The sequence below is a fragment of the Lacerta agilis genome, chromosome 13 (assembly GCF_009819535.1).
Source record: "Lacerta agilis isolate rLacAgi1 chromosome 13, rLacAgi1.pri, whole genome shotgun sequence".
Classification (NCBI taxonomy): Eukaryota; Metazoa; Chordata; class Lepidosauria; order Squamata; family Lacertidae; genus Lacerta; species Lacerta agilis.
This window is the reverse complement of record NC_046324.1, coordinates 26,043,434-26,066,372: the sequence shown is the minus strand read 5'-3', so window position 1 is coordinate 26,066,372 and position 22,939 is coordinate 26,043,434. Positions and strand designations below refer to the sequence as shown.

The following is a 22,939-nucleotide window of genomic DNA, read 5'->3' as shown; positions in this document are numbered from 1 at the left end:
TTTCATTTCAGGCAGAGATTTAATCTGCAGGTTGAGAGGAATAACACATGAAATAGGCCCACACCCAGTTGAGATGGGAAGTGGGAGAACCTCAAAAACAACACATTCCTGTGCAGTTTAAATGTAGCCATTATCCTTTGTGTAGAAATGCAAGCCTTTTGCAAGAAAGGAGGACTTGGGCGTGGGTGGGCTGAAGTAGGGGAAGAGAGTGTTTTGGATTGCAATACTTTTTCTTTCTGTCTGTCTTAAAAACAAGAAATGCCAAATGGGGTGGAGAACCTAGTTTCTATTCTGAGAAGGCACCGAGGTGGCCTGACTGGAAATCCAAACTGAACGCTCCTGCCAATTAAACCAGAGCAAGGAGGCTCTGGAAACAGAAAGGGCCTCTTGATGGTTAAACTGGTGTGCAAATGATACCATAGACTCCTTCTGTTTTAGAAGAACTGTAATTAGTTCTACCGGAAGCTAGAATTCTCATACAATTAAAGGAATAGAGGAAAAAGCTTTTTTTGTGGGAGGTCTGGCTTATTATCCTATTCATTCATTCATTCATTTGCATTTCTATCCCACTTTTCCTCCAAGAAGCTCAAGGTGGTATACATAGTTCTCCTCATTAAATCCCCCCAACAACCCTCATGACTCCAGCTACTAACTGAAGGGCCACAGATCTTCCCCAGCTCTGACCTAGCACATTGTCTGCTGTGGCAGGCAGCGACTCTCCACGATCTTGGGCAGGAAGATGCTTTTCCTATCAGCTTCTATCTACGCCAGGGATGGTGAATTGCCAGCCCTCAGGCTGGGTGCAAGGAAGCCCTGGGCCCTCCCCACACCACCTGCAAACCTCCCTCCTTACCGCCTCTCCACACACACACACACACACACACACACACACACACACTCCGCCCTTAGAAGCAATACAATTTGGTGGTGGGCATTTTCAAAGTGGGTTGCAGCTGGGAAGGGTTGACTGTCTTCTCCCCAGCTGTGACCCCTCTTCTGAAAACTTCCTCTGCACCACAATTAGGCTTGGAAAAAACCTATTTATTGCATGCGAGAGTTTTAAGTGTGTGCGCATGTATATAGAATTAGATGTAACTGGGATGTTTGTTTATTTTTTGCATTTATCTCCCACCTTTTTCTCCCCTGGAGCTCAAGGTGACTTATGTGGTTCTCCCCCTTCTCGTTCAATCCCCACAGCAACCCTGTGAGGTAGGCTAGGCTGAGAGCGAGTGACTGGCCCAAGGACACCCAGCAAGCTTCAAGGCTGAATACAGATTTGAACCCCTGTCTCCCAGGTCCTAGTCCAGCATTAACCACAGCACCACCGCTGGCTTGGTGTGTGTGCTATGTAAGATTCAGTTCAAAAAAGAAAGCCTTGTTGAAGCCTAACTGTGTTGCAGGAGAGGTGATCTTTCTGGAGAGAGTGCAGTGAGGGTGGTTTGCTGGAGGGCTAACTTTGCCTCCCCAGCTGAAGTCTGCAAGAAGGTCACTTCTCCCCTCTAGCAATTAGGCTCGAAAAAGCCAAAACACTCCCCACACCAAGCCTGATTGTGTTTAAGGTAACCCATTCCTCTGATCGTTGTTTAAGTGAAGCTGCCCATTGAGCTGAGACCTTCTGTATCTGTAAGCACATTCAAATATGCATTGAACTGCAGAAAGGTGCTGCAAATATCCTATTATCTCATTTCATGAGAATAACATTGCATGCCAGTAAATAGTGGGATGCAAGAGGCATGAATCCTTCATGGTTTTCTCAGTGTTTGGATTTTTCTTAAGTACTTCCCGTATTAAACTGACACAATAATATGTGAAACCAAGCTCCTTCAGCTTTTTGTTTTGTTAAAGCCCAGAAGCAGCTTTCCTTGGCTCCCGTTTCTTAAGGGATTTTCCCTTCCAGCTACATGAATGGCAGATGAATAACACTTCTCCCCCTACCCCACTTTATCCGCTATGGGAAACAGGCATTTCCCCTCGTATTTCTGAGGGATTTGCACCACTGTACACTGAAAACATTTCTCTTGCATTCTTTGAACAGTTGACTGCAGACTGGAACAAGTACGATGATCGCTTGATGAAAGCTGCTGAACGGGGTGACGTGGAGAAGATCTCGTCTGTCCTTGCCAAGAAGGGCGTAAACCCCACCAAACTCGATGTGGAAGGAAGATCTGCGTGAGTAGAAGTGGAGTTTTGACCTCAGCTGCTCTGCCCACCTCCCACCAAGTTTGTAGCCCACCCACCCCTTGGAGGAGGGCTGCTTAGATGTGTCTTTTTTGCCTTTGATCTTCCTGGCCCCTTCCAAATTTTTGAGAGGGGCACTGTTGTTTCTGTTGGCTCTTATCTGCCTAGTGCTTATTTCCTGTAAGCCTCCCTGAGCCTTGGAAAGGTGCCATAGAAATGTTTTAAATAAACAGAAAGCTGTTGGGACCTGCATCCTGCGGAAGAGCATTTTATGCTTCCACACATAGAGGGCATGTTTGGATGTCATGCCGAACTGTGTAAACATGTGGTTTAGTGGATGGGAAACCCGGGGGCCCTCCAGATGTTACTGGACTACAGCTCTGACCACCCCCAACCTTGGGCCATGCTGGCTGAGGCTGATGGGAGCTGTAGTCCAACAGCAACTGGAAGGCACTATGAAAGCTGCTTGAGATGATTTTTTCCCCTCGACACAGCAATATGCAGCTGATCCAGAAGCAAGTAATTGGGTGGTCTCTGCCTAGTTGATTCAGAAAAATCTGTCTAGGTTGCAGGGTGTGTTTGTGGTTTGGTTCCAAACTTGCTCCGGATTAGAATAAAAGGCCTGGGTCTTTCCCATGCGGTTTGTATTACTTGTGTGGTGCCTGTCCCACTCCCGGCTCCCTTTTTGTTTCACTCTCTGAACTCCTGTGTGCGCACCTAATAAAAGGGGAGATATTTGTGGTAACTTCAGAAGCTTCTCAGTAGCCAATCCGGAGAAGTTTTGAATGGCAGTCTCAAGTTACTGCACAAAGCTGTTTTCTGTCTTAAATGGTAAGCGGTGAGGACATTTAATGCTAGGGTTATTCTGTGAGCCTTGTATTGGATGCTTTGTGGTGAGTGACTCTGTCTGGGTGGTTGTAGGTCACAGCCTGCATACCCCCAAGAGTTTCCAAGATGAAAGCCGGAGGTCAGAGGCATTCAGGCACAGCTTCTCACTATCTGGAACCAACACCCAGAGATGTGGCTTCTCAGCCTAGCCATGAGCTCACTAGTTGGTGTTGAGCAAGCCAGCACCTCAGCCCCTTTATTCTAATATGGAGATAACAATGGCCGGCTTCACAGGGCTGTTGTAAGGATTGCTGAGAATTACAGAAATCTCTGAGGTTGTGCATTCTCAGCAAACTGAAAAACAGAAATCCAGGTTTAACCTACATTCTATCTGGCTGCTCAAAGATTGCCTTTCCATTAGGGTTTACCCGTTGCACATTCTTCTTCTTCTTCTTCTTCTTCTTCTTCTTCTTCTTCTTCTTCTTCTTCTTCTTCATTTACTTTGTGAATTGCTTTCTGTGAGGCATCCCAAAGCAATTTACAAAATAGCATATATACAACAGTTATGTATATTAACACAGTTAAAGAAATTGCAAAAATAAAAAAGTTTAGAAATCACCCAATTATAAATACAAAAACAGTTTAAAACAACAACAGTACATACATAAAACCAATTCAAATCCCAAATACAATCTGGGTAAAGATTTGTTGTTATTATTATTATTATTATTATTTTATTTTTGTGAAAAAAATTTTATTGTTCAGTTATCAGATATACAATATTTACCATAAATGTACAATAAATGTTTTGAACAAACAAAAAAATTAAAAATAAGAAACAGTTACAATTACTGTATCTGCTTAATTTTGTTGGTACCCCTAACAGGTTGCAAATTCAATACACTTGTAAAAGGAAAATACAAATACAGCAATAATAATACAAATAAAGTAAACAAAAATATCGTATCATTAAGCAAAGGAGAAATAACATAGAAAGAAAAAAAGAAAGAAAGAAAAGGAAAGGAAAAAAACCAAAAATTAAGAAGAAAAAAATACAATACCAACAAATTTCCCAAACCCATCTGACTTCCTATCAAGCCCAACCGTATAATTCACTCTTACCTATGAGTGTAGTTCAACACATTTGAATGTCTTCTTATATATCTTTATTAAACGTAATATCAACCGGTACCCAATTTTCAATTCATATTGTTCTTTCTACTTCCAAGGTTACTGAAAAGCTGGCATAACTATCTGACCCCTACTATTTCTGAACATATATCTAGCCCAATTTTCTTGAAACTTTTGTTTTGATCCACCTCTGAGACTGTTAGTTAACTGAGCCATTTCAGCAAACTCTTGCAGTTTGTTCTGCCATTCTATTATCAGAAGGCTTGTTCTAAAAGATTGTTCTGCTTTTGGAAGATTTGAACTGTAGTCCTTTAGTCGCTTAACCCGGGAGTAAATTGAATCCCAAAAGGTCCTAATTCAGACTAGACATGTGTAGGATTGCACTGCACATTGAGACCAAGACATTCAGAAACCCCTTGGATGAGTGTCCTTCGGGTGCCGCCAGATCCAGAGCTGCTCAGGACTTCATGGCCCCAACACGTTATTGGCCCACGGGACATAGCAGGAGACGCTTGGTTTGGTTTTATCTGTGAGGCAGGAGGAGGATGGGGAGGTCTGAATGTGGGATGGTTGTGTGTGTGTGTTTAAAGAAGGCTTTTGCCATGGTAAGGCCATTTCCTGTTGAGGTTTAAATTTCTGTCAGCCTCCTCTTGCTTCTCTATAAGGGTGGTGGCCTATTAAATTGGTTCACCCCAGAAGCTAATAGATCCCAAGGGCTCTAAGAGACTTCAGCTCACATTTACTTATCTCATTTATATTTATAGTTGTGTTTTAATGTTGTAACCTCCCTGGGATCATAGGATGAAGGGTGGGAAATAGATAGATAGATAGATAGATAGCGGTGGTGGTGGTGATGATGATTGTAAGGTCCTTGGGTGTTTGCTCATGAGAAACCAGGCAAAACTCCAGCCGTTTCTTCAGTAGTTTTATTGTGCATACTATGTACATTGTACAGTGTAGAGCTAAAAATTTCGTGTCTGTATCGACCGTCTGCAGAATCCGGGAGTGGCCCCTTCCAGTTCTGACCCCAACATAAGTTTCGGTATACGAAATCTCCGCCTCCCTTCTTTTTGTTTCACCCCTCTGCTTACTTGGGGCGGCGGAAATAGTGTGTCTCCCTCCTCACCCGCTGAGCGAGAGGAGTGCAGGGTCTCTCCAACATCCCCAGAGCCTTGGCTCTCCAGCTCCTGAGCTGAGGCTCTCTGTAGCATCCCGAGAGCCCTTGCACCACCCTGCGCTGAGCCGGGGACAGTTCCCTGACGACGACGACAACAACAACAACAACAATTTATTACATTTGCACCCCACCTTTCCTCCAATGAGGTGAAGGTGGTGTACATAATTCTCTTCTTCCACATTTTATCCTCATAACACCCGTGTGAGGCAGGTTAGGCTAAGAGTAAATGCAGTGCAAGAATCTTTGGCTCAACGTGGGGCTTGAACCACAACCCTGAGATTAAGAGTCTCATGCTCTCCAGACTGAGCTATCCCAGCAGCCTATTTGTTGTATTTCTTTTTATTCTCTGCTTTTCTGTGCTGCTTTTGTATTTTTATAGCGTTGGATTGCACTTCAACATTTTAATTGTAACCTTGTATATGTAAACATTACACAGACATTTTCCTGTTTTACTTTGTTCAGGTTCCATGTTGTAGCTGCCAAAGGGAATCTTGATTGTCTGAATGCCATTCTTGTACATGGGGTTGACATTGTAGCTACTGATGCGGCAGGTATGAGTCCTTGTTTAAAATAAAAGGATTTGTCTCTGTGATAAGATCTTCCTAAAGAGAGATTGTCGAAGGTGTTGGGCAAATGTTTTCATGTATTGCTCAAACCTGCTGAGTGGATATGGAAAGGGGTTGTTGTAAACTAGCTTCTTAGTTGTGTATCAGTGTTCCTGTTGGGTTCCCACCCACCTTTTTGCCGATTACATCCCTTGGGTTGTGGTGAGGGTTTGCTGTTGGCAGCCATGGGAAAGTTGAGACATCATGGAAGGGTATAAACTGGGTCACTCTTCAAGGTAGATTGACTTAAAATAATCCATTGTCTTTCCATCCCTGGTGAATTGATGTATAAAATACAGTAATTACATCATGGTCAGTATTTTAACTCAAGCTATGTGCAGCACACAACCTGTCTCTGTGTGTATGGGTCTGTGGTAGACATTGAATGAATGCTCTGGCCTGTCTTTCATGATTCCATTCTGCATTTCCTTGTCACTTTGACCTCTCTAGGAAGGAACGGTCTGCACCTCGCTGCGAAATATGGGCATGCACTCTGTCTGCAAAAATTGTTGCAGGTATTGTATGTTTGACAAATTGTTTTAAGTGTTGCATGTAAAAGGCAGGGTAGGGGGTGAGGGGAAACCGTGACAGCAAAGCTTTTTTCCCTTTCTCTCTGTGTGTCGTCCCTTGAAATATTCCCATCACGTGATAGCTGCCGCTGTTTGGACACCTTAACCCAAATGTTGGTGCAGGAATGGCCAACAATCTAATAAGGTTTTGATCACCCTGAACCTTGTTATTTTCAAATTGGGATGTTGAAGAAATCTGAAGAAACAGGCAAAAAACTGAGAGTCTTTGTGCTAGGATAGATATAAGCCGGTAATTCCTCTGTGTGTATGAAGATTTCTGTTTCATAAAGATTTATGGGGAAGGATCCATAGCTCACAGCATACAGAAGCTCCCATGTTCATCACCCAGCATCTCCTGGGAAAAGGCTGCTGTCTGAAACTCTGGAGAACCACTCCCAGTCAGTGTAGGCTAGGCTCCCAAAGCCAGATGTTCTTACATTGTCTCTTCCATCAGCTCCAGCCTGTTACTAGCAATGATGGGAATCCTAAGCACCAGAAGGGCAGCTAGTTGGAGAAAGCTGGTGTAGGCAATACTGTGCTGGGTGGATCAAGGTCTGACTCTTCCTTTGTTATGCCTCCCAGATTATTAGGTTAGGTATGATATCTACAGTACAGCACAGCCTCTATATGTTCTGACTCCTTTCTTTTAATTATCTCTAGCCTCCTTCAGTAGATGGGATGTTTTATTTTAAAAATATGAATGCATTTTAGATCCCCCCCCATTTTGTTTTATGCTGGTTTTAATGCATGTGTGATTTACTTATTGTTGTAAGTCACTTTGAGTTATTTTTGTTTTTTAAAAAACAACCTAATAAATTAATAATAATAATAATAGATTTGCAAAGCTGAACAGCACGTTTAACATTCTGGAACTGAATCTTACTTAAATGTTTCTTGAAATATTCCCTTCATGAGAGAGCTGCCACTGTTAGGAACCCTCAGCCATAAATGTTAGAATAAATAAATGACAGGCCTATTCCATATTCTTGTGACAGTGATTTGTTTTAGCTGTTTTTAAAGCTGAATTTTAAATGGTTGTAACCTGCCCTGTGGCTTGCTGGTGAAGGGCAGGTAATAAATTTAACAGCAACAACGATAATAATTAATAGTAATAACAGTATTGATGAAATGTGTTTGGCTGTTCCCACAGTACAACTGCCCTACAGAAAATGTGGATCTTCAGGGTCGCACAGCTCTTCACGATGCAGGTAAGGGAGTGTCCTTCCTTTGGAGCAATTTCTCTTAATGCCTTGAGAAAGACCGTGTTTGGCAAGGCATATGAATAGCTGCTCATTTTCCACATGTGGCTGGAGCAGCCTCTCCCAATTTGTTGTCTCAATGTTTTGGACTATGACTCCCATCAGCTCCAGCATCATATGACACACACATCTGGACACCCCCCAGATTGGGAAGGGCTGGCTGCAAACTTCTTATTTTAATATTTATTTATTAAATTTGTATACTGCCCTTTGTCCAAATACCATAGAGTTGCTCCATACATAAAAATTCAAAAGGAGAACACAAAATGCATGATAAAACAAAAACAAACCAATTACCCCCCCCCCCCAAGTGATTGATGTTCCTCTTCCAGACCACCAGTTAGGAGAAGCTTTTAGGGAGAGGCTAGGTTCTCTTCCACACTCTCTCTGCTCCTCAGGCCAACTGATAAAGGTGTAGTTAGGTAGGTGAACCACTAACAACACACAGGCTTTTCTTGCAGGGCTGGAGTTCAGGTGCAATGAGTAAAGCATGGAAGATACTGGCATATTGGCTCTTTAAAGTGCTGTTCCCTGGTTGGACATTTGTTGTTAGAACGGTTGTGGTTTCTAGATCTTAAAGGCGCAGCTATTCATAGAAATCTGACAAAGTATAAATAGCTCACCGGTAGCGAAATGACCCATTTACTAACGATGTGATGTCCTTCTGTCTCCCAAAGCGATGTCAGATTGTTCATCCAGCATTCAGTTACTGTGTGACCATGGAGCCTTGGTGAATGCCAGAGATGCAGTAAGTCTCATGCAGGCCCCTTTCAGGGTCCGTCCCCAGGATTGGTCAAATTCATTTTACCCTTCCTTTGTAATATTTTCTTGCCCCTTCTCTCTAGGACGGGAGGACGCCTCTGGTGCTGGCCACTCAGATGTGCCGTCCAGCCATATGTCAACTTCTGCTTGACAGAGGCGCTGATGTCAATGCAAGAGACAAACAGAACCGGTAATGCATCCATTTAGCCCCCCGTGGGTGATGTGTCTGTATGCTTTCCAAAGAACACTTTCTGGGGATTCAAACAATGAAGCTGTCGGACACAAGCTTGGGGTGTGTTGATCCGAAGTGGTGGAATTTCTTCAAAGGTAGCAAAATTCTGACTGCTTCATTTATTTATTTACTAATATGGTGCCATCAGTTTGGCAATTGACAGATTACCTGCCTACATTCTGGCTTGGTTCAGATGTAACAGCAAACCATGGTTTATTATTATGTACATGAGCCTGGATGAACCTTGGACTTCTATGCTCTTTCCACATCCCTCTGTGGCCAAGGGGGAAAAGGTTCCATTCCTGGTTAGGAACAAACCATAGTTTATTGTTGTGGTTCAGTGTAGAAAATGGTGGTTTGTTCAAACTACAGCTGCTTAAGCAAGGATACCTCTGTCAATGAGCCACTGGTAAATAAATAGCAGATAGCATTTCAGGAAAAAAGCATCTCAAGTCTCAAACGTGTTGTGAAAAAGAAGAAAAGAAAAATCTCATTGTGATCATTTGTGGGATGATCTACTGTAGGAGTATTAGGCCAATGGAAAATGAGAGAGTTTTTGAGTTGATGGAAAATTTTCAGATGCATTTTTCATCTTCCAGACTTCTACTACTGTTTGTTACATGAATATACCACCTTTTCTTCCAAGGAACTCAAGGTGGTGTACATGGTTCTCCACCTCCCCATTTAATTCTCACAACAACCCTGTGAGGTAGGTTAGGCTAAGAGATGGTTTCTGGTCCAAGGGCACCCAGTGAGCTTTGTGGGGGTTCGAACTCTGGTCTCCAACCATTATGCCACACTGACTACACACATTACCACATGCATGGTTTGTTGTGTGAACTGTTTTATTGCGCCTGCTTGCCTATTGGGAGCTCCTTTGCCCGCTGTTTTGCAGAGTTGGGGATATTAATGCAAGCGGACGAAAAGAAAAAGCATAGTGATTGTTCCACAGAGCCCATTGCATGTGCCGTCTCCACAAGACGCCTGATGTTCCCATGTGGCTTCTTCTTCCATCCTCAGGACATCTCTGATGTTAGGCTGTGAATATGGCTGCAAGGATGCTGTGGAAGTTTTGCTCAAAAATGGTGCGGACGTCACTTTGGTGGATGCCCTTGGCCATGACTGCTCTTACTATGCAAGGATTGGTGATAGCGTTGAAATCTTGGCTCTGATAAAGGCTGCCATGGAGGAGTCCAACAAAGGTACGTTACCTTTCCTTGGAGTTGAGGAGCGGGTGGTTAAAAAGAAATGAGGAATATTTACCTCCTCGCATGTCTGGTTCCGCTTTAGGGCATGAGAAGTTGTTGTTAAGCCAGGAGTGGACAGCTTTTGAGTTTTTATTTGTGATAGGCTGGAGACTGGCCTTTGGAACCTCTCTTTGTGACAGTCTGCACTCGATTGCTACCCATTGTTGGGGAACATACTGTGACACCGATGTATTAGCTATCTTGAAATATCTGAAAACCTGTCACATGGAGGATGGAGCAAACTTGTTTTGTGCTGCTCTGAAGGATAGGGCCTGAACCAATGGATTGAAATTGCAAGAAAGCAGATTCTGACCAAACATTAGGAAGAACTTTCTGATGGTAAGAGCTGTCTTGACAGTGGAATGGACTCCCTTCGAAAGAGTGTTGCATTTTGTCTAATCTTCTGCGTGGAATGTCTAAACAGAAAACAAATTATTATTCTTTTTTTGTTTTGTTAGCAAGTTACGAAGTCATGAAGAAAGGACAGCCTCTTCTCAAGGTGAGGATTCTGCATGTTTTCATATGTGTTGTTGCAAGTTCATAACCAAGATAGGTCCTGCTTACTTAATATTTATTCAGGGGGAGTTTCTGCTTTCTAGGAAAAGTCTTGCCTTATTGACCTCTCATCCATCCCCAATGATGCTAATTATAATAATATGATTTATTACACTTGTTAGTTGCTTGTTACCGGAAGGTCTGCAAGTGACTTACAGCACAATTAAAGGATAAATATGAATATATTATACCATGAAAACAGCACAAAACAATCCCTATAACAGCCAGAGAAAACTTTGGCAGCACACGAGTAGCAAAACAACTTCATCTTAGTCCATTAAAAACCTGGGGGAGAAAATAAGTCTTTACTTGGTGCTGAAAAGATGTCAACGAAGGTGGCAGGCAGACCTTGCTGAGGAGAGCATTCCACAGATGGGGAGCCACAACTGAAAAGGCCCTCTCCGTTGTCCTCACCCTCTCAGCCTCTTTCAGAGGCAGGACCTGGAGAAGGGCCTCAGGAGAAGATGTAAGGGTCTGGTTATGTTTGTAAGCCTCCTCAAAAAGAGCAGGGCCTTCCAACTTTGCCACCTTCTGGGCTGCTGTTTGCCTCCATGACTCGATAGCTTTCTGAGAGGAATGTGACTGATGGATCTCTTACACTGCTGCTGCTTTTGCTAGCACGGTTCATACACATCTCTTACTTCCTCTGATAATTCTGTGTTTCAATGCTGCACAACAGGTGACCAACATGCTGCCAAAATGGAGTCATCCAAATGCCTTAGAGGACATGAGCTTCAAGACGCATCAGAAGGAACACTGGAATGTACAGGTGAAGGGAGAGATTTGGGCTTTGTGTGGGATGCTCTCAAGCGAGCAGGTTTTAGAAAACGCTGAAAGAAGTGTGGGATTCCAGCTTTTCAGGTTCTTTTCGAAGCTGCAGAGGTGTGGCACAGAAGTTAAATGGGTGATAGGAACAAGTAAATGTAAATGAGCTATGCTGGGATCCTCATGGATGTCCCATTCAGAGCAGACCCATTGAAATCTATGACCATGGCTAGCTTAGGCCAATTTCAGTGGGTCTACTCTGAGCAAAAGGTGGCTGTTTAGGTTCTTGTTTGCATAGTACAAATGCTTGCTCGGAGAAAATTAAGTGAGAATGTGAGATCTGGATAAGGACCCATTTTGGTGCTGTCTTGCTTCTCCTCCTACCCTTCTCATGTTGTTTGTAGCTTTAACTGGGTGGCACTAGTCCAGCCTTCCCCAACCTGGTTCCCTCCAGATGTTTTGGACTACAACTCCCATCAGCCTGAGCCAGTGCAACCAGGGATGATGGGAATTACAGTCCAAAATATGTAGAGGGCATTGGGTTCGGGAAGGCTGCTCTATGAAAGATGAAGACATGCTTGGCATGGTCCATTTACTGGTTACCATGATAGCTTTTCCCCTTTTTTTGTTTGGTGTAAGAAATGCTGCCTGTTTTTGAGCTAAGCACATCTGTGGTGTGTGGGCTGAGCAGTTCAGTGTCTGGCATATCAAAGTCAGAGGAAAAACCCTTTAAGCATCTCTAAGAGCTGGTTTTTCAGCTGTTGACAGGCTGGAGATAAGTAGCGGTTTGAAGTGCTGATGGCCTCTTAAGTATGTGGATAAGGAAAGAGGGCTGTTACTGGCCACCCGCCATATTTAGGAAGGGTGCCCACTAGTGGTTGTTGTTAGGATTTACTTTGATTTGTCACATCTAGGGAAGGACAAATCTGTCAGTAGCAGTTGTCTTGTTCAGTTTGCCCCATTTTCCACATTAGTTCATTAATTTTTTTAAAGTCTGCATGAGAGTTCATGTGTGTTTCTCTTAATATACAGATCTTTGCAAGCAATTCACCTTAATAAAAAGCATCTTTGTAAGTTGTTTTCCCTAATATTCACTTTTCTGTATGCACTGATCGACTGGAGACTTTTCTTTCTTTCTTTCTTTAAAAGAATGATTGTAAAAAGAAAAAAAAACTCAAAAGCGGTTTGTAAAAAAGCTAAATCAATAAAATTATCATTAAGAAGAATTAAGAAAAATTTCAGACTTTCAGAAGGTTGAAATAACAATAGACTAAAAACAGACCAAGTTGCACCAGCTTTCTAAACACCTGGCCTTGTGTATAAATGCATTTAGCAGGCACCGGAAAGAGTACAGTGGAGGCACATAGCTGACATCAATAGGCAGGGAGGTCCAACGTGTGGGTGCTGCCATACTTAAAGATTGAGTTCTTAAAAATGCAGAACAGGTGGCACCTGTAACAGTGCCGGTTCTGCAGATCACAAGTGGTTGAGTGAGTTTATATGGGCTAAGGTGATGTTGCAAGTAAACTTGTGTCACAGAATGCAGAGAAGTGTGTATTTCGGAGGATAGCTGTGTTTTTGGTTAGCATAGTGGTTTGGGAGTGTGTGAATTTGGGAGGTGTGCATTAAAATGGGAATTGCTCCATTTCCCCAATTTCATCCGTCGGTTGCTTTAATGCTGCAGGAGATAACTGATCTCAATTTTAAAATGTTCTCTGTTTTAAGGAATTAGAAAGAGAGAATGAAGACTTGAAAGGCAGGCTAAGGGAGATCCAGCAGGAGCACCGGATTTTATTGGACAGAATCAATGGTCTGCAGCTGCAGCTGAACGAGGTAATGGAACACAGTTTGCAATGGCAGCAGCTCAGAGGGCCCTTCCAGGGTGATCTGGTGTGTTTATGGGCTGGTGTGTTCATAGGTTTATGGTGCATTTATTTGCCTTTATTCCCCATTTTAAAGATGGGTACTGAACGAGGTTGGCCAGGTTTCCTGCTGGTAATGTTATATAACAATATAAATTGAGATAACAATTCCAATGGCTGTTTCTGTTCTTTGCAGGAGCAAATGGTTGCAGATGATCTCGAAAGCGAGGTAAAGAAATGAAATGATTTGCAATGAAAAAGTAAGGAAGGGATCTTTGCTTTGGGGGTCAGTTCTGATAACGTGTTTGGCATCCACTGTACCCACCATAAGATCTGCTCACACCACTTTAGGCACACTGCTTTTGGCACAGTGCAAGAGTCAAGTGACCCTGTCATGGGGGCTAACCTTCCTTGCAGGCTGAATCCAGAAAGGAGGGTGTGCTTGTGTGCATGGATCAGATCTACAGGGGAAGGACTGCAGCTCAGGGGTAGAGCATCTGTCTTGGATGCAGAACGTCCCAGGTTCACCTCTGACAGCATTTCCAGGTAGACTTGAGAGAGACTCCTGCTTGAAATCCAGGAGAGCAGCTGCTGGTGGTCATTGTAGGCGGCACTGAGCTAGATGGACCAATGGTTCTCCTATATTACTCTATATAAAACAGCTTCCTATTTTTCTGTAAGCTACGGTAGGCTGGAAAGTGTCATGTTTCTGTCCTACAGGATTTCCATATTCATATTTCTTAGTGCTTAAACATTACCAGTATGCCCCATGTTGATTTGTTGCTTGCTTTCAGAAAGATGAGCTCAGGAGGCTGCTGACAGCAAAGGAGAAGCAGCAGGAAGAAAGTTCACGGATGCTTGAAGCTCTGAAGTCAAAGCTGAGATTCTATGAGGTACGTCACCCTTTGGTGGGGAAGCCAGTCTCTGTTTTAAGCAGCCCTCCACTAAGTTAACAGGAACTGGGAGCTGTGTTATTGGGTGAAAAGGCTATAGCTACAGGGCTCAGTCCACTCTTGCACACACCCTTCTGGAAGGTGTGCAGAGGAGGGCGACCAAGATGATCGAGGGTTTGGAAACTAAGCCTTATAAGGAATGGTTGAAGGAGCTGGGTATGTTTAGCCTGGAGAAGAGAAGCCGGGGAGGGGATATGTTGCCTATCTGCAAATATCTGGAGGTCTGTCATGTGGAAGATAGAGCAAGATTGTTTTTTAAGGAGAGGTTGGGTGGCCATGAGTCATGCATGCTTTAGTTGAGATTTCTGCATTACAGGGGGTTGGACTAGATGACCCTCGGGATCCCTTCCAACTCTACAATTCTGTTATTCCGTGAAGGTATTAAGTATCATATCCATTTCAGGAAAGTTCTCTGTGGATTAAGACTATGAAAATACTAGTTTCATTCTGAAAACCCGAACCCTTGTGAACGGTTAATCTGTTATCTCTCTGAACCAAAGTCTGTGTGTTTTGATTTCAGGGTGACCACGGGGGATCTGGAAACAGTTTTGGTAACAGTGAGTATTGCTGTTCTTTGATACCTCGTTTAGAAAGGTTATTGAGCGCTAACATTGTGGAGTTTTTGTGCCCTTCTATCTGCAGTTGTGGCAGTCAAGTGAAAGTGAGTAATTTGGGAACATACGGAAACAGCAGGGCTATAAAGTTCACTGACCATACCTGTTAATGTTGTAAGCTGCCCTGTGTGTAAATCACCTTGGCACATATGTCCCATTCATAAATTTAATAATAATGATAATATAGAGCAGGAATGGAGTATACCTCAGACCTAGGGATCGAATGCCGCTGTCCAGGCCATTCTGCCTCGTCCACAGGGCTCTCCTTAGGCCATCCCCCTCCCCTGGCCACACCTCTTTGACCCAAGCCACACCCCTCCCTGGCACTGCTCTGCCCCCTCCTCAAGTGCTTTTGTCTGGCTGGGATCTTGATCTGAGATGATTCCTCTTGCTTGTTTGGATTAGGGTTGGAGAGGGATGTGTGTTTCAGTGAGTAAATCTCTTGACTTTTGTGCGGGTGGAATGCAGCCAACAGACAGTACAAAAGTCAGCTACATCTGTTGCCCACCTGCTTTTTCCTCTGGCCCCACCCACACGGTTGCCAGTGTGACCCTTGGGCTGATCCCCAACCTTGCCTTAGATCTTGTGCTTTCAGGACCAGCGAGATTTATAGTATTGGTTGGCCCCAATCAGCCTGCTGCTCTGTGGTCCTCCAGCCTCTGTGGTTCTCTTTCCATAGATTCTGCCCTGAGGCCCGGTTCCCTTGACCCTCAGCAGTGGGGGTGTCCCTGCTTTCTGTGACATCCCAGCTGCTCAGCTCCTGGCTACAGGGCCTTGCAGGAAGCAGCTGTCTGTTTAACTTTTAATAGTGCAGGCTGAGTTCCACCTTCTAAACATATAGCAGATTTCTACTTTGTCAGGTTAGATTGAACAAGTTCTTTATTTTGTCTTTCTGTAGGGAAAGAAGATGTTCTGCTGAAGCAGGGTTCCACATATTCTGCAGAACCACAGGTACTCCAATTTGTTGGCTCATTCATGCATTTGGGAAAGCCATGTGGGCATCTGCAGTGTGGCTACTTTTCCTATGATGTTGAGCATGTTAAAATGCCATCGGTGCACCTGGTCACTGGGCCATCTCTTGGGGCTCCACAATGCTGTCATGGTGTCCAGTTGCTCCCTGCCCCTTCTCCTGTAGGAGCCTTGCTGTGTTCTACACAGAAATGGATGGTGTGGGGCAGCAACTGACAGAGCCAGTGAAATGAACAACAGGCTCATCCATTACTTGGATGTCACACTTATTTGGCTGGGAATCAGCGGAAAGCAGGAGGCTTGTTGCAATTGCCCCATTAGCAAGATAAATTAAGCTTCTACCCTCAGCTTAGTAACTCGGTTACTGTGATCCGTGACAGATCCATTACACAGTCAAAATGTGTTAATGGAGCAGAGGAGACCCTTAAGGATCTTCCTGGATGAGCCTATTGTCTGTCTACTCCATATCCCTAACGTCAACTGGCAGTAACTCCCCAGAGGCTTTGTGCAGCCCACTTACCTGAGATCTACTTACCTTTCAACTGGAGATGTTGGGGAATGGGCCTGGGGCCTTCCGTACTCAAGACACGTACTCTGCCATTGAGCTGTAGGGAAGCATTTATGCCCTACATCTGTGTAAACCAAACGTGGGTCTCCAGCTGTTTTTGGACTACAACACCCACCATCCCTAGCTCACAACACAAGTGGTCAGGAATGATGGGAATTGTAGTCCAGAAACAGCTGGAGACCCAGGTTTGGGAAATGCTGCCCTACATAAAAGCTAGTTAAAGGTGTGTGTGTGTGTTTGTTGGTTGGTAGAAGCCCCTCTCTGGAGTCTAAGAAGTCCGTCTCCTTGTTTTCTAGCAGGCCCCTGCCTCAGCGCCAGCTGCCCTCCAGAGTAGATCCATGGTGAGGCCCCTGGAGCTCCTGAGCCCAAGCCTGTCTCCTGCTGCCTCCGAGGCGGAAGCTCTGAAACGGGAGCTGGGCAACCTGAGGAGCTGCTACGATGCAGCCCGAGGGGAGGTGAGCAGGCTGCAGCTGGAGCTCTCCCACAAGGCAGCAGAGTGCAAAGCGCTGGCGGCGGAGTGCGAGAGAACGAAGCAGGAGTCGGACCAGCAGATCAAGCAGCTGGAAGACGCCTTGAAGGACGTGCAGAAGAGGATGTTTGACTCGGAAGGGAAAGTGAAGCAGATGCAGACGCACTTCCTGGCCCTGAAGGACCACCTGACGAGTGAGGCGGCGGCCACCGGCAGCAAGGCGGTGGAGGAGCTGAAGGAGCAGCTGAAGGACACCAAGGCCAAGTACGAGGGGGCCTCGGCCGAGGTGGGCAAGCTGAGGAACCAGCTAAAGCAGAATGAGCTGCTGGTGGAGGAGTTCCGCAGGGATGAGGCCAGGCTGGTGGACGACAACAAGAAGCTGCAGAGGGAGCTGGGCATGTTGAAGGTGGAGCACGAGAAGCGGGAGAGGAGGGCCTGCGAGGCGGAGGGTCAGTTGAAGGAGGCGGCAGCCAAGCTGGCGGAGAAGCTCGAGAAAGTGAAGAGCTCGCTCTCGGGCGAAGTGGAGGAGAAGGCGCGGAGGTTGGCAGAGGCGGAGGCGGAGCGGCAGAAGCTGTGCACAGAGGCTCAGGGGCTGAGAGCTGAGCTGGAGGGCCAGAGAGGCCAGTTTGCCCAGTATGTGAGGCCGGAGGAGCACAAGCAGCTGAAGGGCAGGTATGAGCAAAAGGCCAGGGAGCTGGAGCGAGTGCAGGCGGAGCTGAAGCACCAGAGCCAGGCCTGGCAGGCGGAGGCGGAGAAGGCCAAGGCAGGCCACAGCCTGCTGAAGCAGCAAGTGGAGGCCCTCCGGAGCGAGATGAAGAGCCAGTACGTGCCTTTGAAGGTCAGCGAGGAGGTGAAGCGGGCGAGCGACGTCACGGTTGGAGACCTGAACAAGAAGCTGGCGGAGAGCAGAGAGAAGTGTCAGAAGCACAGCGCGGAGGCAGAGAAGCTGCTGGCAGAAAACCTCCGCTTGAAGGAGACGGTTGGGCAGCTCCAGGCGGCTTACATCCCCCGGGAGAAGCATGAGAAGGAGATGGGAGCCTTGAAGCTAACCACGGCCGGTCTGGAGCGGCAACTCGCCGAGCTCAGCCAAAAGTACAGGGAGCAGCAAGCCAAGGCATCCGAGTTTGCATCCAAAAATGCCACTCTTCAAGAGACCATGGAAGAGCAGTATGTGCCGGTGGCTACTCACGAGGAGGTCAAGGCAGTGCTGAACAGCACTCTGGAAAAGACGGGCCAAGAGCTGTTGGAGCTGAAGGAAAAGATGGAAAGTGTCAAGCAAGAGTTTGTGAGGGTGAGCGATGAGAACGGGACCCTGAAGAGGAAGCTGCGAACTCTGCAAAGCCAAGTGCAAGGAGGCGAATACATAAACGCACGGGAGCATGAGGCAAAAGTCGCCGCCCTCCACAAAAACATTCAGGAGCTGCAGGAGAAAGGTTCTGAAATGCAGGCAAAATATCAGGCGAAGCAAGAGGAGGTGGCCCAGTTGCACGCTGAGATCAAGGCCCAGAAGAAGGAGCTTGACATGATCCAGGAATGCATCAAGTCCAAATATGCCCCCCTTTCCACTTTTGAAGAGAAGGAGCGCCGCTTCGAGGAGACAGCAAAAGAACTGAGGAGCCAGCTGCAGAAGGAGAGGGAGCAGCGCAGAGAGAGAGAGGACGAAGTCAAGAAATGCAGCCAGGAGAATGAGAAGCTGAGGGCCAGGCTCCTGAGCGTCCAGAATGACTTGCAGCAGAACTATGTCCTGGCGGAGAAGTCACACGAAATGGAGCGGATGTTTGCCAGCAAGATGGACGGCCTCAACAAGCAGTTGTGCGAGCTGCAGCAGAAGTTTGCCGAGATCCAGTGCGAGAAGGAGCGGCTTCAGGAGGAGAGCGCCCGGCAGCGCTCCGAGGCCCGCGAGGCAGAGAGCCGCCTCCACGGCCAATACGTCCCGCTGGAGCAGGTGGAAGCCCTGGAGAGGCAGCTTGGCCGCACCGTCGAAGAGCTGAAAGGGGAGCTGAGCAGCAAGGAGGCCAGCTGCCAGCAGGAGGTGCAGAAATCCCAGGAGCTGCAGCGGGAGATGGCCGATCTCAAGGCCGCCTCTGTGCCTCTAGCCGAGCACCTCCGCATCAAGGAAGGCTTGGAGAGGGAAGCATCCGCCGTGAAATCCGCCTTAAGAGAGAAGGAGGGAGAGAGCCAGGAGAGGGCAGAGAAGGTTGCCAAGCTGCAGTCTGAAATCCAGAGCGCCAAAGAAGCCTTGTGGGAGCTGGAGAGCCGAGAGGTGGTTGGGATGGCGGAGCACAAGATGGTGAAGAGCAAGCTGGAAGGGCAAGTAGGCAGCATGGCAGAGAAGCTGGCCGAGCTCAGCCGGAAGCTGGAGGCAGCCCAGCAAGCCAGGATGGAGGAGGCGCCCACCAAGGACAAGAAGGAGCCCCTGCAGTCCAGGAACTTCAGCATTGAGCAGGAGATCAAGGACCAGAAGGAGAGGTGCGACAAGTCCCTGAGCACCATCGCGGAGCTGCAGAAAAGGATCCAGGAGTCCGCAAAGCAAGTGGAAGCCAAAGACAACAAGGTGAGTTGGGCAGGGGGGGCGGACTCGGTAGCCGAAAGGCCGGCCGGCAGCATAAAAGGCACAAAGCAGAGGATAACGAATGCAGAAGGATCCTTGGTGGGAGAGGCAATGCTTGGACTAGCTTCTGACATTAGCTGGTGGAGCTGGTAGGCCTGGAAGAGCTGCTGCACTGCAGTCTTTGCCAGACTAGACCTTCTGAGTGTTTTGGACTGCAACTCCCATCATCCCTAGGGATGTACGGCCATGCCGGCTGTGGCTGATGGGTGTTGTAGTCTAAAACATCATAAAGCTCCAGGCTGGTGAAGGTGGCCCTGTAGTAGATGCAATCAACCTCCGAATCCTGCCCAAATCAACTTGGAAGCCAAATGCAGTCTGATTGGCTGAAGTGGGGGTGGGGGTGGGGGTGGGCTGCACCCTTAAAGCCGCATTGGAAATGGATTCAGACATTATTTCCTTGAATGAGAGGCAGACCTGCAGAGCTGGTTCATCTGATGAGGTGCTGCCTGTGGCTTTCAACTCATAGGGAATTCAAAATTGGCTTCTTTCCTGTTGGTTAGTTCAAAAGCCCGTTTTATAGTATCCATATTTTAATTATTTTTGATGTCTTGCATTTATCGTATTGTGTACCAGCCTGTGTTCTGTTGGGGAAGGGCAGATTAATAATGATAATAGAAGTAGTGAAGTTCTGAGCTGCTTCATTCACAGCCACCTTCTTGCCACTCCAGCTCAGACAAAGCAATGTGTGTGCTGCGCATAGACAACCCTGGTTTTTCCTCCTTAATAGACCTTTGCAATGTGCATCCATCCACAGCTCCTGGCCCTGAGACAGTTCTTGTTTCCTTGCAAACTGGTGACTTGAATTTTGGGGACTTTAGGTATCATAGCACATTGTTGCCCCCCCCCCCCCAGTCCCAGCCCCCAGCAAAGGGCCAGGGTTTTGGTGACCTTCCTGTTGCTTGCTTGGCTCTGCTCCAGGCAGGGCAGAAGACAGGTTGGAACCTCTTTTTTGCTTTGATCACACAAGTGTAAGTCTGGGATGGGAAACATCTGTGGTTCCCCAGGTGCTGCTGGACTCCATCTCCCATCAGCCCCTGCAGCCAGCACGGCCAGTGTCAGGGATGATGGGAGTTGTAGTCATCCAAATATCTGTCAGGCCACAAGCTCCCCATCCCTGTAATAGATGTTGCTGAGGAACCACAGAGGACAGGCTTCTGGTTTGAACTTTGGCAATGTCTCTCTTGAAGATAACTGAGCTACTTAATGATGTGGAGCGGCTAAAACAGGCCCTTAACGGTCTCTCTCAGCTTACGTACAACAGCGGCCTCCCCACAAAGCGACAGAGCCAGCAGGTCGAAGTGCTCCAGACGCAGGTGAAGACCCTTCAGCAGCAGCTGGCCGTAAGTAGTGAACTGCAGCCGTCAGGTAGTAGCTGAAACTTGTCTCATTGATCAGGGTTCTGGTGCTTGGGGGCGAGGGGAGGATAGCAGGACTGGATGTGGTGACCACCCTTGTTTGCATGATGCTGGCAAACAGTTTAAGGTCCAATGACCTTTGCTTCCATTAAAAAAAATTTTTTCCTGTTCTTTGCGGTTACAAAGCTAAACTGGAAAGTATGTGGATAATTTATTTATTATGCATTTGCTTAGAACCTTTGTTCCTGACTCTTCAGCCTTACATAAAGTCAAAGTGAGACAGTCCCTACTTGCAGGCTTACTATCTAAAAAATAAACGACACAGAAGGGAAAAGCGACAGGGAGGGAAGAGGAAAATAAAAACCCTGAACTCCAGCATCAGTTTCTGAACAGTTGTTCCTTTAATGGCCGGCTGGCGCAGTTCAGGGGCAGGAGGTGCTTGATGGAGCTGGGAATTCAGCAAAGCTCTCCCACGGCAGCAGTCTGAGGCAATGGCTGCCCCCAGATGGCAGTTGACGGGAGAGGAGATCTGATGGAGCAGAATGGATGGTGTGAGCTCTGCTTCCCAGCTCAGTGCCTGGCATGGAGTCTTAGGAAACAAAGGGATTTCCATTGACCTAGAAGTAGGGTGCCAGCATCCCTGTAATGCTGTGCCTCTCTCCAAGACTAGGAGTATGAGACCATTAGCCCACCTAGCCTAATATTGTCTACACTGACTGGCAGCAGTGGCTTTCCAGAGTTTCAGGCAGGCAGTCTCTCCCACCCTTACCTGGAGATGCCATTGTGATTGAGCTGGGGACCTTCTGCCTGCCGTAAGCCACATCCCTTCCCCAAGGGGACTCGTGAAACAGACTAAACTTTGAGAATGTAACTGTGGAGAATGACCAGGTGTGCTCCTTTATCCTAGGATGCTGAGAGGCAGCACCAGGAGGTCATCTCGATATATCGGACACACCTTCTCAGTGCTGTTCAGGTACGTGTTCTGCTTTTGCTGCCGCCTGCTGTGTTGGGCAGTGGTCTTTTCACACCCTTTTTGACTGATGCCTGCTGAGCCTACCTTAGATAAACCTTAGATAAATGTTCCACAGCTTGCCTGTGTTGTTTGTTCCACCACAGTTTCTCTTACTCGGTAAGGACAGCTTACTGGGGTTGGAGGGACGTCTCTAGCTACCCACTGCTCCTTTCTGTGATCAGCCAGAGCCAATGATTAGTTTAGGCCAGTGGTTCCCAAAGCTTTCGGGGCAACCTCCTCCTTGGTTCCATAAACTCATCCCCAGTGCCCCCCCTACCCTAGAAAAAGCATTATTAAGAATAGCAGTTTGCACAACTCACCAAGGAAGATAGTAACACAACAACAAAATTCAAAACAGCATCAATTAATTGCACGTTCATTCAAGGCCCCATTAAAGCTATTTGGATTAATTCAGTTGATAGTCCCTTATACCTCCAGCAACCCCTGCTGCCCCCTTCCCGCTTAGCACCCCTTGGGAATCCCACTGCCCCCCCCCCCAGGGGGTGATACTGCCCACTTTGGGCTCTACAGGTTTTGTCACTGCAACTGAAAAGTCATTGAAAAGTTCCAAGTCCTGCTGTGTTTTCTGCAGCTCTCCTCTTTGCTTTTCAGGGTCACATGGATGAAGATGTCCAAGCTGCCTTACTCCAGATCATCCGCATGCGACAAGGGCTTGTTTGCTAGGGGTGGGGGTCGGGGTGGGAGGGGGTCGTGCTGTTGTCAGGGCCCTGAAGGGGCCTACAGCTGTGAAAGCACGCCTTCCTTCCTGCTTCGATCCAGAAAGCGAAAAAAGGGCTATATTTACACAGTCTCAATTTTTTTAACAAAGCAAAGGGGCTATTAAATTGTTTGCCTACTAAACTTAGAATTTGAAAGGTGAAATGCCTGCGGTTTAGATATCTGGGTAGTCAAAATGATGACAAAAGCAAAGTTCTTCTGAATGTCGGATTGACAACGCAAATGTTATAAAACACCAGGAAAGAAAACCCCTCTTTGCTCTTTTCCTGTCCAAACAAAACCCACTCAAACTCGACTGCACAGTGCAAAGTGTGGACAAAAGTGGGGGCCCCAAACCAAGTCAGTGTGGCCAAAATCTTGTAACTCTTCTTCTTTTCTGAATGGGTTTTACACAGGGGCGATTTTTCATGGGGCTGTGTCAGGTTGACTGTATTTCTAGCCCAGTCAGGTGAAACAAGTGGTCAAGGAGGCTGCAAGGGC

General features: G+C 46.6%; 1 protein-coding gene across 4 annotated transcripts in view; it reads left to right on the top strand.

Moving 5' to 3' along the window:
- Positions 1 to 22,517, top strand: part of UACA (uveal autoantigen with coiled-coil domains and ankyrin repeats) — a 47,099-nt gene extending 24,582 nt beyond the window's left edge. The window contains exons 2-19 of one of the 4 annotated variants that reach the window (XM_033167755.1): positions 2,036 to 2,169; positions 5,777 to 5,865; positions 6,370 to 6,434; positions 7,639 to 7,696; positions 8,425 to 8,495; positions 8,593 to 8,699; positions 9,762 to 9,943; positions 10,447 to 10,487; positions 11,223 to 11,312; positions 13,034 to 13,141; positions 13,367 to 13,399; positions 13,965 to 14,063; positions 14,644 to 14,680; positions 15,636 to 15,688; positions 16,571 to 19,297; positions 20,602 to 20,694; positions 21,617 to 21,682; positions 22,334 to 22,517. In XM_033167755.1, coding sequence (XP_033023646.1) covers positions 2,036 to 2,169; positions 5,777 to 5,865; positions 6,370 to 6,434; positions 7,639 to 7,696; positions 8,425 to 8,495; positions 8,593 to 8,699; positions 9,762 to 9,943; positions 10,447 to 10,487; positions 11,223 to 11,312; positions 13,034 to 13,141; positions 13,367 to 13,399; positions 13,965 to 14,063; positions 14,644 to 14,680; positions 15,636 to 15,688; positions 16,571 to 19,297; positions 20,602 to 20,694; positions 21,617 to 21,682; positions 22,334 to 22,405 — 4,125 coding nt within the window. In that variant the 3' untranslated portion in view covers positions 22,406 to 22,517. Of the gene's footprint in view, positions 1 to 2,035; positions 2,170 to 5,776; positions 5,866 to 6,369; positions 6,435 to 7,638; positions 7,697 to 8,424; positions 8,496 to 8,592; positions 8,700 to 9,761; positions 9,944 to 10,446; positions 10,488 to 11,222; positions 11,313 to 13,033; positions 13,142 to 13,366; positions 13,400 to 13,964; positions 14,064 to 14,643; positions 14,681 to 15,635; positions 15,689 to 16,570; positions 19,298 to 20,541; positions 20,695 to 21,616; positions 21,683 to 22,333 lie in introns of all 4 variants that reach the window. The other 3 variants (XM_033167754.1, XM_033167753.1, XM_033167757.1) reach the window with 3 other exon arrangements.
- Positions 22,518 to 22,939: the final 422 nt, after the last annotated feature.